This window comes from Ornithodoros turicata, chromosome 3 (genome assembly GCF_037126465.1).
Source record: "Ornithodoros turicata isolate Travis chromosome 3, ASM3712646v1, whole genome shotgun sequence".
Lineage (NCBI taxonomy): Eukaryota > Metazoa > Arthropoda > Arachnida > Ixodida > Argasidae > Ornithodoros > Ornithodoros turicata.
In genome coordinates this window covers 46,860,900-46,876,523 of record NC_088203.1, presented here as the reverse complement: position 1 = coordinate 46,876,523, position 15,624 = coordinate 46,860,900, and the positions used below count along the sequence as shown (strand labels likewise).

At 46.8% G+C, this 15,624-nt stretch overlaps 1 protein-coding gene across 2 annotated transcripts in view; it reads left to right on the top strand.

Moving 5' to 3' along the window:
* LOC135387008 (uncharacterized) overlaps nucleotides 1–15,624 on the top strand; it is a 304,499-nt gene that overhangs the window by 251,634 nt on the left and 37,241 nt on the right. For both annotated transcript variants that reach the window (XM_064616448.1, XM_064616447.1), the window contains exons 18-20: nucleotides 8,658–8,693; nucleotides 12,571–12,648; nucleotides 14,339–14,407. In XM_064616448.1, the coding sequence (XP_064472518.1) occupies nucleotides 8,658–8,693; nucleotides 12,571–12,648; nucleotides 14,339–14,407 (183 nt within the window). The remainder of the gene's footprint in view (nucleotides 1–8,657; nucleotides 8,694–12,570; nucleotides 12,649–14,338; nucleotides 14,408–15,624) is intronic.

Sequence of the window (15,624 nt, the reverse complement as noted above, 5' to 3'; positions counted from 1 at the left end):
GAGTGGTGCTCGAGCGATCAGTACGATAGTAGATCGGGCTTGCGAAGTCAAGCCCCGTGACATGAAAGGGTTCGCTTCTGGAGAGACGATCTGGAGGAAGCGAAGCCGTGGCTTGGCGTGTGGCCTTACTCCCGAACCGGCGGCAGACGACACACGCATATATGACTCTTTTGACTGCTTGACGTCCACGTATGATCCAAAACCTCTCACGCAGTTGAGCGAGGGTGCCTTGAACCCCGGTGTGCATCTGGTTTACGTGGGTGTACGTGATCATGAGCCACGTGAAATAATGCTTGCCGGGAAGAATTATAGGGTTGATCGTGGAGGAATTCAGCCCACTGAAAACTAGCCGAGTCGTGAGCCGAAGGATACCTTCGGTATCGATGAAGACTGAGAGGTCTCGCAGATTTTCGTAAACGGCAGGATTTGGTCCGAATACCTCTTGCTGTACAGTCTTGATCCAATATTGCTCGGCTCTGTGCAAGTCGTCGGCTGACAGATGAGCGTTGCCATGCTGTGGAGCAGCATTAGTTGATCTTCTAGCACGTTGAATAAAGCGAAAAATCCATGCCGTTACTGCGAGTAGACGGGTAAAGCTACTAAAGTTGTTTATAGAGAGCACAGCCTCAGTGGGAGGTCCGGGAACAAGTAGTAGGGAGACATCTACGTCAAGCTGTGCATTGAGTTCGATGGCATCTGGTGGTGATTCAACCGGGTTTGGTGTTGGGGGCCAGAATGTCGTTGCCTGCTGGAGCCAGGGAAGGCCGGATACCCATAGAGAGCTCTGTGTTAGTGTTGTGGCAGATTCCCCGCGGGTAAGGAGGTCGGCAGGGTTTTCGCATCCAGGACAGTGTCTCCACAGATGAGGGGGAACGTGTCGTTGAATATCTAAGACACGATGGCTTACGAAAGGTGTTAGGCGTGAAGGTGCTGTCCGAATCCAGGAAAGGGCAATCATCGAATCTGTCCAGGCGTTGCAGTTGTCGCGCACGATTGAGAATGTATCTGCGACGGTCTTGAGTAATCGGGCTGCAAGGACAGCTGCCATTAGCTCTAGCCTGGGAAGACTCTGACGTTTCAAAGGGGCCACTCGCGATTTGGCAACGACGAAGGTGACACGGCAAGTCTTTGGGTTGCGAAAGTACACAACCGCCCCATACGCATGCGGGCTGGCATCGCAAAAGGCATGCAGCGAGAAAGTTGAGACAAGGTCGGGGCTATCCGGGTCGAGAATACGTGGGAGCGCAAAGGACGTAAGTTGGTTGAGCTCTGAGCACCAGGTGTTCCATACGATTGAACTTGCAGTCGTGAGGGTAGCGTCCCATTGTGTTTTTTCTTCCCAGAGACTTTGGAAGAGAATCTTGGGGGTTATCGTGAACGGCGCCAAAAACCCGAAAGGATCAAAAAGCCGGGAGACACTACGTAAAACGTGGCGCTTCGTACATTGACTGGACTTGAGGAACTCCGAAATGGAAGAGAGAGAGCATGTCAGGTCATCCCGACCGGTATGCCAAGTGATGCCCAACACCTTAGCAGATACCATTGACACTCGCGTGTAGCCTGAGCGTTCAAACTCTTGCTGAAGAGTGGGACTGTTTGTGAGCCATTTCCGGACTGGCATGCTTGCAGTTTCAAAGATCTGAAGAGTTTCCCGGAAAAGTTTCATGGCTTCCTGGGTATCCTCGGCGCCAGTGACGAGATCACCAACATAGAACCGTGCTTTCAGTCGACTTGTCGTCCATGGATAAGTAGCCGCCTGGTGCTGCAGATGATGATGTATAGTGGCAGCTAAAAGGAAAGTGCTACTCGTTGCGCCAAAGGGAACACGTGTCATGCGCCATATTTCGAGTCGGGGCAACTGACCTTCTACGGACGGAGTGGTTTCATACCAGAAGAAACGAAGGAAGTCTCGGTCCTGAACGTCCAGAAGAATTTGAAGGAAAGCCTTCTCAATGTCGGCTATGATTGCGATTCTGTGTAAGCGAAAAGTGAGTAATAGCTTCAGCATGTCGGGGTTGAGATTAGGACCGGGTTCGAGGATGTCATTCAATGATTGTGCTCCGGGTGCTTTGGAGCTTATGTCGAAAACAATTCGGACTTTGGTAGTTTCACGATCTTCGCGTATGACCGCGTGGTGGGGCATGTAATAAGCCTGAGGTGCATCAGTTGATGTATCGGTAACCCTTTCTCCGTGATGATGTTCCAGATACTGCCGGATGGTCGTGTCATACGTTTGGAGAAGTGTTTTATCTATTCGGAGAGTGCGGGTGAGGATAGCCAGACGCTTCAGGGCTACTTCCTTGTTATCGCCTAGGAGTTGCACATCACCTCTCCAAGGAAGTCGGACTGTGTAACGCTGGTCACTGAGTCGCGCAGACTCGGAAAATCGTTGCACTATCGGATTGTCGTCCGTTCTCAGGGGGGAATTATCGTCCTTGATCCCGAGATGCTCAATGTCCCAGAATTTTTGTAGTTCTTTGGTTATAGTTACGTCCTGGGCTTGAACGTGTAGAAGATGTGTATCCAAGGGGGGTGGACGTGAAAGTTTGAGCTCTCCTGGTTGGGGACCTTGTAGTACCCAGCCGAAGATTGTTTCTACGGCCACAAAACCGTCACACAATTTCTTCATTTGGCCGGTGACGACGTGCCAGTAGTAATCACAGCCTATTAGCAATGAGTTGCCAGGTATGTCGAGTCGAGAGGCAATGTCGTCCGCAACGGGAATACCAGATTCAACAAGTTGGTCAGTGATGGCGGCTTCTGGAATTGGAAGGTTTCCCATACACATATCTTGGAACTCAATGGCCTCTATTTCCAGATGGTCGTGGGCCAAAAGTGGCGTCAGTGACATTCGCACCCGGCGAGACAAGGTTTCGGCATTTGCACGGCGTCCTAGTGCGAAGATAGCAAGCTGTTGGTGACCTGCTGTGGGGCATCGTAGCTGTGCTGAAACATCCTTGCGGATGAACGTCCGCTGGCTTCCTCCATCAAGCAATATACGGATGAGCTTTCTCTTAGGGGAACGCGGGGCTGCGACCCATGATCTTGCCGTTTGAAGTAGGATGACTGAGCCATTGTGAACACTAGAAACGTTTATGGAGGTGGCGGCGCCGTCATGCAAGGGATTCCCAAGAGGTGGGGGCGGTAAGTCGTGCTGATCTGAGCTAATCGCGTAATCCACCGATGATGCATGCGTAGCTTGCACGTTCTTGCAACACAAGGATGTCAAGTGTTTGCCGGTACAGTTTGAACAGGAAAGTCGCTTGGCAGTGCGACAGTCTTTAGCCAGATGCCGTGGTTTGCCACACTTGAAACAACATCCCGCTTGTCGCAATTTTACAAGCTTTTGCTCTGGGGTGAAGGTGATAACGCAATTTGCAACAGAATGATCGTTGGATCCACAAAGGAGACACGGAAAGGGCTTTCGCTCTCGAATTGTCGAGTCAGCGATGGTGTTGAGCGCTGCGGCAGAAGCGATTTTAGGGGTCGGGCAAAATGAAAGAGAGTCCGCCTGATGAGATGGAGCTTCCCTTTTCCGTGGCACCATTCGTTCTCGGTGCTCTATTTCTCGCTGAAGGAAGGAAATTAGAGAGTCAAGAGTACCGGTGTCGGCTACCGGAGGAACCTCTCGTGATTCAGTTGCTACGTGCCTGGCCACGGTTCCAGATAGCTGTTGCGCGTGATGCCGATAATACTCTAGCTCCATGTCCGGTGGGAGTTTTCGTAGCAGCGCCGTCATAAGTACTATGCTGTGCGCCCTCGGGAACTTGTAAGCTCTTCAAATTCCGCATCCGTACTCTTACAGTGTCATGAAGGCAGCGGAGCTTCGACCCGGCTCGCACCCGGCGAGACAAGATTTCATCAGCCAGCTTCGTAATCCGTGACCGAACCGGGGCACGTACTTTTCGAAGGCGGTCCATCGTTGAAGAGCTCTTTCTCTAATATTCCAGAAGGGACTTGGGTTCCCGAGAGGGAAGTGGGTTCCAGAGTGGGTTCCAGGAAAGACCGGGGCTCCCGGGTTTCGGCACCAAAATTCGTGTAGAAAAGAACTACTTCAACGGTAGAAAGAGCGGTTTATTTGCTCGATGTGGCCGGGACCATCCTCGAAGAGAATGGTGGAAAATGGTGGGCCGTCATAAAAGGAAGAAACAAAATCGAACACGCGCGCAGGTGCCAGGAACATCTGACAGGTGATCGGGGACACGTTATCGTCGTCCAATTTCTTACAGGTGGATTTCTTAGCGTGGATTTCAAAAGTTTTATTATTAAGAGTGGGCAACAGGGTACACCCTCGCGGGGGTGTTGTGTGTACAAAATTGGTAATGATCGAACGATGGACAATAACGAAAAAGAGCACACCTAGGTACTCGTTTGCAACTTCTGTTCCTTCCGCAAAAGCACTTGTAAACCCGGTCATGACAAGCAAGAGTATCCACCACATTCAACACGATGCTTGCGTCTCTCTAGCGCGAGGCCGCTGCGTCATATGGGCACCATGCACTAGCTGGAGGGCGCTGCGCTCGCTTGATCGACAGCGACACACGTGGCGATTTCGTCCGTCTGGTACTGACGCCGTATCGGCACCTTCGCGTATCTAGCTATGGTGCGTACGGGTGGTTTTCCCGAATTTTATATGTGGGCTTTGGGGGTTTGGCCTTATTAACCCGTGAGACTGCTTGTGTGGAAGTGGTTTGTAAAAAGGGCATCTGCTCTGCAACAGGAAACATGTAAAATGTATGCGAGGGCGAAGCTTTTTGCAGGTGGAACATTATGCGCAATGTGTGACACGGTGTGTAGCCCAGACAAGCGTGTAGTATTTACGTGGAGTTAAGTGCATATTTATCCGGAAGGGACTACCAATTATTGATGATTGAGGCCAGCTACGTCCAGTACCTGCACTATGAGGATGGAAATCTCGCACTGAAGAATTCACATGAATAATACAGTCAACAACAAATGGAATATACATTATAAATATAGCGGGAAAAACTTTTTCGTTTCTTTCTCACGCATAATCCGTTAACTTGATGATGCACTGTGATGGTGAGTTTCTTAGTCAACTTGTTCCCAATCTTGCATCATTCTACACATATCTCACAGAGGTGTAGCTCGAGGCAGGGGATGCCCTTTTACCCATTTGTGCCTGCATTTGACACACGGTCATATTAATAAAAATCTAACAGTCGATCAAGATTGTTTCAGAATATAAATAAGGCATGTTTTTTTTTAAACCGATGTGTAATGTTAATAATAACGTTTGATTAGTGCTAAAGAACTGCCACAGCGGCCTTCGTATAGGCGTACATAGCATCAGACATTGTCGTAGACTGCAACATAGAAGCAGCAAGCAATATCATGGAAAAGAAAAACACGACATTATGCTAAAAAAATATTCCAAAATCGTCAAGAGTTAAGAAGAAATAGATATTTGCTGTTCCAAAACGCATGACTACCTTTCTTTACTTTGTTGTTGTTGTTGTGGACGAATAGGAAGGAGCAAAGAACCACTTATAAACCGAGATAGCAAGATTTGCCAACGATAATAACATCATAGGGGCAGAATGCACCTACATAAAATGATGACTTGTTGCGAAACGCAGCTCGGGGAGGACAAATACTACCCAAAATATTATAATTCCCATAAATATTCCCTGTGTTGGCATGCACGCTGTATATTGAAGGAAGACCAGGCTTCCAATAGCCAAACATAGACGAGGTATTGCGGTTGTGAGTTGCTATAGGAGTACATTACTTTGTTGTAGGTCTCACCTTGCAATTTATAAATGGTCATGGCGTTGGCATAGACGAAAGGGAAGTGAACGCGTTCACAGGCGACACTCATTTTTTCGAACGTCACGGTGAGGGCAGTTCTCTGGTTGACGGGAACCCTTTCAGGACTGAGACACGGGTTGATGGCACTTAGCGAGGCGGCTTTGATTTTAGCGGTGCGACCCTTTACTTCACAAACAAACCGGAGCCATACACGGACGATGCGACCTACTCCATCGTTCTCGGTGATTTTGAGAGTCCCCGTGGAACCGTTAACGACGAAGTGAGCACATCGACTTTGCCGTGATCACGTCGTTTACACTGACTCCGTGGTGTCGAACGAGATTGAGGACGTAATGAAGTTACGCTGTCACTAGTGTGTTTCATCATGTCACAAGCGCTCTATGAAAACGATAGAAGAACGGAAGCTGTGAAAACAAGGATTCATAGCCTGATGCCAGCAACTTCAAAGAAATAAGACTTATCGTGTTTTAAGCAGGGTGTTGAACTGCAAAAAGACGGGTTCGGTCCGGGTTCGGGTTCGCGTTGCTTGGATTTCCTTGCGGTTCAGTTCCGGTTCGGCCACGCCAAAAGCCGAACCGGTTCACAAACTGGTTCGCAGCCCCAAACCGGTTCGCGAACCGGTTCAACGCTTAAATTTTTATATTTCCCCTAAAACTGCTTTTATAAGGAAATGCGTGGCTAAAAGCCTACTGCTGTCAGGTACTCCATTTAACGAGAGAAAAGAGAAATGGATGAACACTTGCAAACAGCGTCCTCGCCGATTAAGCGCTGTAGTCCTGCTACTTTCTGTTCCCAAAATTCCGTTTTTCACTCGCACAGTGCCAGCAAGATACACTTTAAGGAGATGGGCAGCATTTGACATAGACGAGTACCTGCCGGCGCACTGCATTCGTAACGTGAATCGACCTGAAACCGTACTGAAGCATGTCGGAAATAAGTCTGCCAGCTTGTCTTTGTCCGAGCTCACAGCAGTGTACTAGTTAATCCACAACACAAAGGCAATGCGTCACGACGCAAATGCACAACCAGTAAGGAGAACTACATGTGCTTTTCAAACCATGACAAATCAAACAGGCACCGTTCTGCGTACGCTCCTTTTCCACTTCTCATGTTTCTGATTTGTTGAATTTTTACTGCTCACGTGTAAATGAAAATGTTGCGCGCTTGCTTCACCACATATTCGTCCTGCATAGAGCTACACAAATGGCCTACTTAATTTCTGCTTCATTTGTCCGCGTGGCGCCTCCTGTGTGAGGAGCACACACCCTAGCGCGTGCGTGGGGCGCTAGCCGCGGCACTCACAAGGCCAACTGCGCGTCAACGTGTTGAAAAAGACGCTGACAGCATACTTGCTATACGTCCTCGTTTGAGTGTGCGAAAATTTGCGAAATACCTGATATGGAGACCAATTTGCCCTCGTTCGGGGATTGATAGGCACTTGAAATATATGCTGACTTTTTTATTTCCGACCATTTTGTTCCGAACCGGTTACCCCTATTATTGTTGCCGGTTCTGCCCCGGTTCGGGTTCAACAGTGTCATGGAAATTGCGGTTCGGGTTCGGTTCCGCCAAAAATAATGGTTCGGGTACGGCTTTCGGTTCGGGTTTGGGTTCGGTTCGACACCTTGGTTTAGGGTCCGCTATCATGAAGACCTTGCAATCTGCTAAATCCCCGCCCGCAAAAACGTTTCTTATCAGCCGAGGCGCGGAATAAAGAAAGAGCACTAAAGCCACGTTGAGTTGCATTCGATGAATTAATGCAGCACCTTGACGAGAGGTGTTTCGTGGCATGCGGCAAACGAGCGTTGGATCAACTCTGCTCAGCACAAATAAGGGGAGAAAGTCGGTTGTCCGTTGGCGGGAAGTCAGGGGTGTCCCGAGAGGTTGAACAATGTAACGACTGCCTTCTCTCGGCAGTCCAATATGCGTGCGTCTACGAGACGAGAGAGCTGCTTGCGGCGCTGTCCGCCTGTGCATTCCCCACGACACCACAATGGACTGGACCCCACTGGAGAACCACAGTGTGCCCTGCTTCGTACACAAGGTGGCAAGCCACTAACACATCCGTCACTAGGGGTGCGGATGAGCCTGGTATGCCAAAATATTCAATAGATTGCGCTGGAGAGTCCGTGAACACTGCCCATTCCCCGAGGATAAAATCAACGATATGCTGCGAAAATAAAAGGGTGCCATGCAGATCTACATATGTTTATGAGGAAGGATGCGAAAGGTGTCGTCCTTGTACTACGCCTTTGTATGGCATGACGAGTGCAGAGGCGGACTTACCGTTTTTGGACGCGCCATGTTCGACAAACATGTTTCGCCGGATTAGCGCCCGGAGATGCGCGTATTACATGCGTCCTCGACAGATGGCGCGGGGTCATGCAATTGTTGACAGACTGCTTGGTTTCCTACTAGATCCTTGCACATGCAAATATGGAAAATTCGATTAGAGAAAAACTACAGCGATTTCAGCGGAGTTCTTTGATATTTGAACTTTTGAAGGTTCAAGCTTTTCGCTGAACATAACGTTTCAATAGGTTTATATTCACTTTTCGGTTCCTTTAAGTACAGTGTGCCGTGTGCTGAGCTTTCGACGCGCGTTAAACCACCCTCAGCTTGGCAAAGTTAGTCCACAGACCGACTGCTGTGGCGCTGCTGCGCAGACGTAGAAAACTTCTCGACTACCAGGGCATAAAAATTAGTTCGAAGGACTTACGGCGGAACCTTTTTTTTTTTTTTTCGCGATACACTTTCCGAGTCATTTTTACAGTTTAATGATACATCTGTTATAAAGGTATGTACTCCAGTCGGACTACCTTTAGCCAGTGGAACTACAAATCCTCTTTCTTTAAACATTGCAGACGCCTGATAACAAGGTTCAAATGGATCTCATTCAGGTAGGAAATCTGCACTTTAGGATATTCCGTTCATGCATTTCTCTTTCTTGATCATGGACACTTGGCGATGAGGGCGTAGCATGATGCCATACAGGCTTATACTTGCTGCAAATGAGGCTTTGGGCATTTCGACTGGCTCGCGTAACTTTGGCGACCCGAAGTTTTTGTTTTTTATATATTTTATTTATCTTTCGTGGCTTCTTGCGCACCACTCGGAACCCAGATTTTCGCATAACTGTAACGTGCGGATCAAGACTAAACTATGGAATCCGTAGGTGCACTTTTCTAACATTGCTCAGGCCTACACTGCGAAAACAAAACTGTGCGCAAACGCTGTGCGCTAACCATTGCCGCGAATTATGCCTCCACCCTTCTCTCCTTGAATCAGGAGCGACAACGCTATCATTCGCATCAATGGTTGACGCATAGCGTGCTACGCGGTGAAGTTCTGTTGTGATAGTGAAGTACTATGCTGTCTAGGGTTTTCCCTGGGTTTTCCTCAGACGCTGTTAGACATATGTCTGCACAGTTCCCTTAGAAGTCGGACCAGGACGCAGATTCCCCCAAGGCGTTAGTCGTGACGTTTCCCACCCCTGTGAGGCCGACAACAGCGAGACTTGCCGCCATCACCTTCTGTTTTTAGAGTGTAGCTCCCTTAACCCATTAATTTTTCTGAATTATTTTTTGCAGGCTTTCGAATATTTCGCAGCGGTTTTCATTCCACGATATATTTAAGAAACATAACTAACATAACCATACACAAGAAACATAACCACAATATATTTAACTTAGCTCTAATTTATGTATTATGACCCATGAGCATCGGTCAGGCTAGTTTTTAAACCAGAGTAAAATTTAACAGGACAGCTACTTAATTAATTACATTGCATTGAATAATTACAAAGTGTGTGATATTTTTTCTTACCTGTACTGAACACAACGCGCATGAATACTGCACTTTTCGCACCATGTTTAAAAAACAATCGACAAAAACGCGACGTAATTGCTTTTCACTTATTTCGCCGATGCAGGTCTGGTTTAGGCATAACCTGTTGACGTTAGGGCCCGCCTGCACAGACCTTGAGGTTATTTCTCAGTATTGTACTTCGCAGATTCGGCAGTGCATTTTGAATATGGTGCTTTCCTAGTTGTATCTCTTTCTGTTAATAGTGGCAAAGCTACGGAGTAAACCACTGAGGAGTAGCCTCAACGTTGGTACAAGGAGGCCTAGAGGTGGGAAAATTACTTTTATTTTGTAATCTATTACCATTGCTAATTAAATTTTCAGAAGTTATGCATTGCGTATTGATTACCCTTTCTTAGTAATGCAATTGCTGATGCCATTGCTTTCATGAAGTATAGCAACTCCTCTGGCACTATATTATCACAGAAGTGTTCCACCGCCGTAGAACGTGTCACCGTTGGTGGAAATATGGAAATATAATTGGAATGTAGTAAAATGATGTGTTCTCAGTCAGCTGGGACACCTTGTATATAAGGTTTATTGCCGGGCAGACGTATTCGGTGGTCAGTAGAAGACAAAAACAGCCAGTCACGTGGTACTTGTTCCATGTGTAGACGTGTTTTTGTTTGTTTGTTTGCATTCGTCCTTTTTGACTGAAGATCGCTAGATAATGATGATGATTGGAGTTTTAATGACACACGTAGACTATATAGTCAGTAAAGCGTTAGAGGAGGAACAGGGTAATGTTATCATCTGGACACGTGTTGGTCTACCTAAAAATACTCTGCACTTGGTTCTTATCTTATATGGTCGTTGTTAAAAACTCGTTGAAAAAACGAGGGGTTTTCCGTGCATCGACACGGCACATTTCTTAACTACTGTGCGCTTTAGACACTGCCAGAACATTCAGTTGAAGCAATGGGTAATGCCATGACGCATTACTCAGCCAAATGTAATACATTGTCATTACCGATTACCTGTTTCCAAGCTGTAATGCATTACCAATACTCCATTACTTTGTGATGCATTACTCCCCGCCTTTGATTGACGTACCTCGAGTACACCCTTTTCGGAGTGGTTGGCATGACATGCTGATGTGGGAAATGTCAATGTTCTTATGTGCTGTACCAGCTCATTACTATAGAGCGGGAGTTACGAAGACAGCGTGCTCTATCAGCAATAGATAGAAATGTTTTTGTTGCAAAAATAGTCGACTTGTAACCTTACTATGTTATCATGCTAGGCCGTCGCACAACCGCTTTATGCTCGACTACTATGATTGGTTGGTTACCGGCTTTATGTTAACTGACCATGGAGAGGTAATTATCCGCCCTGTTAACGACTCTACTAATGAGGATTCTGGTGAACTGATCATCGATAATATTAACTGCTGAAAGCATAGAAACGAGACGAATGGGACACGGCGTATGCATGGGCACAGACTGCCGTGGAGCTCCCGCCCCCCTCCCCGGAGCTTTACCATGGGGAGCAGGACCCCACCGAGAACTTTAGCTAACTCAGGATGAACATTACGGTGGACACCCTAGGCATCGCGTACTTCATGCGGACTGAACACACAATTCTGCTAATAAATGAACTCATACATGGCGCATTCCAGACAACCTGTTGGATGCTCGAGAACCGCGCAGCCTGGAATGTATCCGCTGGGGAGGGGGGGATGCCGTAGCTTGCATCGGCAGATCGAGACCTACCTGCCTATGGCGCGGGGGGTGGTTCTTATTCGGATGGCGAATGTGTAATTCGCCGAAAGAAGCCGTGCAGTTCTCAATGGACCTTGGGAAGGTAGATGTTCCTGCGCTTCCAATGGTTGACAAAATGGACAATATTTCTCTCTTGCTACCTCAACGTGTTCCCTCGAATGCTCCTGGTCGATGACCATGAAGCACTGGACTAGGGTAAAATTGTGTTGTGAAAGAATGTGCAAGCGGCCTTCCGGAAGACACGAAACGCAAGCCACTAAGGTTCAGGACGAAGCATGTGATTCTTGTTCTTCGCTGAATGGATAATTCTGCCGTACCAGTTGCACCAGTTGCAATGTCTGATATTTTTCGTTACCTGTGAACCCATCAGGGTTTAGTTCCTTGCGTATCGTATTCGCATCATTCGGACTCAATCCACATTTAAATTTATCGCGCATGTCCAGTAATTGCCGTGGCCAGCAGCATGGGGTGTGCTCCCCTCGTGAATTTGCTCATGCACATCCCGGCCGAATACGAGTTACCTTAATTGGCGGTGAAACTCGCGCTGTGCTGTGTTTGAACAAATGAGCGGAAAATAATTTTACCACAGCAAGATACCTCGAAATGTAAATGGGGGAGAACGAATATCAATTAACAATTGCATGTTTTCCCAGACGTCACAAGCGCACAAGAAAACCAAAGGTAAAATCATGTTTAGAATACTCAGAAAATGCGGAGAGAGCATGCTATGGTAACATGAGTCCATTAACATATTCATGTAACTGTTTTGTGGTGAGTCTTACGGTAGTCATATGTATCACAGGTGAGAGAACTAACATTCCGTTCAAACAAGGTGTTGCAAATTTAACGCTTTCCCAGATATAATCCGTGCAAATTTAGTTCAAAGAGAAAACCTATAACACCTTACCCCACGTACAGATCCCGACAAAAGTTTACGGAACGCGACGTATTCCTTGATCGGAGCGACACCCTAGCAGCGAACGGGAACGGGTACACTTACTGAGAGGTGCATGGAGTACGCAGTCATCTGTTTCTAAGTCTATCTGCTCCTGTTTGGTGCAACGGTATCGCTCAGATGACTATATACACCACTCCGGTGTTCCCTAAACGTTTGTCGGGATCTGTGCTACATATGAAATAATACTACATCTATTGCTTGCCCTATCTAACCTAACTCTGTGGTCTCTTTCAGGCGTACATCACTGATGATAATAAACTTTTCCAGTACTCCAACAAAAGCACTGAGGATTTGAAGAAGTTTCTTGAAAAGGTACGTAGCATGAGCACATTCAGCATGTTGCGTTCAGGTTCTGATTTCGTCTTAGAAAGCCCAATGCTCACTCAGGAGAAGAAAAAATATATGTGATAAGTGTATTTTGACGTTCTTGATAACTGCTGCACGCAGAACGTAAGCAGCTTCCTTGCACGGCTTTCCTGTAAGGTTAAGGCATGACCATGAGCATTATACTGAGGAGACTGGGATCACACATAAGGTCCAAGCTGCTTGCAACTGATGAATGAGGAGACCTCCAGTGCAGAGATACGGGAAATATATCCGTCCGGTACTCAGTTGAAGCTTGCAACTGGCCGTTGCGAGGCCTGCGTTGTGTTCGTCCTTCTAAAATTAATTGCCTCATCCACAACTACGTTACACAAAAAATAAGCCGCCCGCCGCGAGTGTGTTCGTCTGTGTGAATGTGCGAGCGTCTGGCAACAATGTAAGAGGGAATAGGTTGAACGTGTGTGCGTGTCCCTGTGCTTCCTATCGTGGCTTGAAGGTTAGAGAGAAAGTAGCTAGCATGCTGTATAGCCTCCCATATGCGTAGGAGGTAATGCATGGTATAACCGGAGCATTAACTGAACGAAGATAGGAAAGTGTGCCTTCGAATCCAGCCTCTGTGGCACGCAGTCTGTGATATGAGCTATATGTGACATATATGTGATATATGACAAAAGCACATATTCCTGAATATACCTCAAACTGAAAATAGTAGGAGGAGGCAAGCAAGCTGGTGCTCGTGTTTGAGGAAGGTGGAACATGCAAAGACTACGGGCTACGCTATGCGTACATCAACCGCAGAATTTTGAAATCGCCCTTTGACCGGCTATACAGGTAGGGGTAGGATGGCGGAAGCTGTGTCCTCCACTAATAGGATAGCCTTCAGCAGAGATAAAAGGGGAGCCAAATCAGAACGAACAATGAGACGTAATACGAGTACATGGGAAGGGCCAGTCAGCCTGACGGGCCAGTCTTCATCCATTAGGTTGGGTTACGGCTGTTCTTGTTCGTTTTACGGCGCTAGTTACAACTATAGATGCGAAGCCCCGGAAAAACCGGAATTTTTGAAAAAAAATCACAGGTTTTTTCGTTTTTTTTCCTTGTCTCTGGAAAAATTGCCCAAAATTTCCAGGCGACAAAATTCAAAAATATAAAGTTTCGTGCCTTTGATGCGTTCCAACCCGGCAACAGTACCTTAGATGCCTCTAATCCGCCAATAACAAACCAACTTAGAGCTCAGTCTGGCTGCTCCAAGTGATCGCCGTCGCGTTCACATAATGTCGGGAGTTTTGGTTGAAGTGGACGGGTTGTTCTAATTACCTATCGCTGAGTAGACAGCAGTCTCATGGGATGCTCTGCTCTGCTACTAAAGCTTCTAGTTCATTGTATGCTGTGGTTTGGCCGGCAATGGTACGACCCCATTTTAAATCGAAAAGAGACGCTGTAACCACGTTTGTTTCCATTTTTTCAATTTTTCGAAAAAAGAAAACCCGAAAAATACCGGGTTTTTTTTCGGAGGACTCAAAATTTCCGGAAATTTTGCATCTCTAGTTACAACGGGTTTACCTCGCCAGCGAAGATATTTTATTTCATGTGCCCCAATAACGGTTCAAAATGGTTTCACACACGATTGCAAAATCCAAGTTGTCATACTCTTGCTGATTCCTTCTACTCCTCCTAGGCATTCATACAGTTCACTCTGAAGAAGTGTGACAGCGTTCGCAACGACATAACTTTACGCCTGAGTGATGTAAGTGAGATGTTGTCATTTAGAACACTGCGGCAGGAGAAAAAAAAAACACACACAACCAGAGGAAAGAAGGAGCCCGTAAGAAGGAGCACTGCAAACGAAATTGCATTTTGGAATTCTAGAATATAAATTTCTGCTCTAACGTTTTCAATAGTTAGAGTTTTACAGTTCCGATATTTGACGATATCACTTACGAATATTGTAGCGAAGTAGTTTCGATATCCCTATAATGTAAAAGCCTGTGTCTGGGCACACAGAGGGACGGCACGAACACACAACTCATTTTGAGTCGTGTGCCCGTGTCGTCCCTGTGTGTGCCCAGCCTCAGGCTTTTACATTATTGAGTTCATCCACCAGCTGGCCTGCATATACGCCATCTTGTCGGGTAGTTTCGATATTTACGGTACCCTTGTTGATGTTACAAAGTACACAGCTCCTCATACTTAATTTGCCTTTCACTTTTTCGAATCTTGACAAACAACGCGTCCTTTCAAGATGTCTAGTACGCTTGAGGCGTTTGAAACTGACTCCTCCCCTGATCATTCATGCCGCAGCCCGGAGGAAATCTCCACATCTTCACTCTGACATAGAATTATGTGCACTCACAGATTGCGCAAGCGGTTCGGACGGTGTCACGTGACCCCGGGGACATACACGGCAGCCAGATAAGCTAATGCAAATATAAGGCCTTATAAATTACTCTAGTATACACCGTGTAAGCTTAATGATTTGCAGAGCATGTTCTTCTTGCTCGAAATCGCTCTTTCTGCACGCGTCCTGTTACGCGAGGTACACAATCCGAAAGCAGGCATTGCTCGCAAAATAAAACAGACAAATGGTCGCTGATTGGCATACACGTTTAACTAAGTATATAATCTCTTGAAGCGACGTTTTTAACGCGAGTTTAGCGATTTCGTTGGCGCAAGCTTGTGGAAACACAAAAATGGTGCTGAACGTTACACACCGCAAAAATGGGCACACGATAGAGCGAAAAATAGGGGCAGGCAATAGAGCATGTCACATTCATTGATGGAATCTGACATCATTGTCAAGTAGACATCAGGTTAGGTCTGGGAAGATCTTGTCAGCCACTTATTCCTGTATTATTTCGGTTATTGCGCCAACACCACGAAAATGAGGACGAAATCGAAACAAATGTTTTGCAACATAGTTGTCGCTACACATTTCATTCGGTGCACTACAATGAAATAATTTAG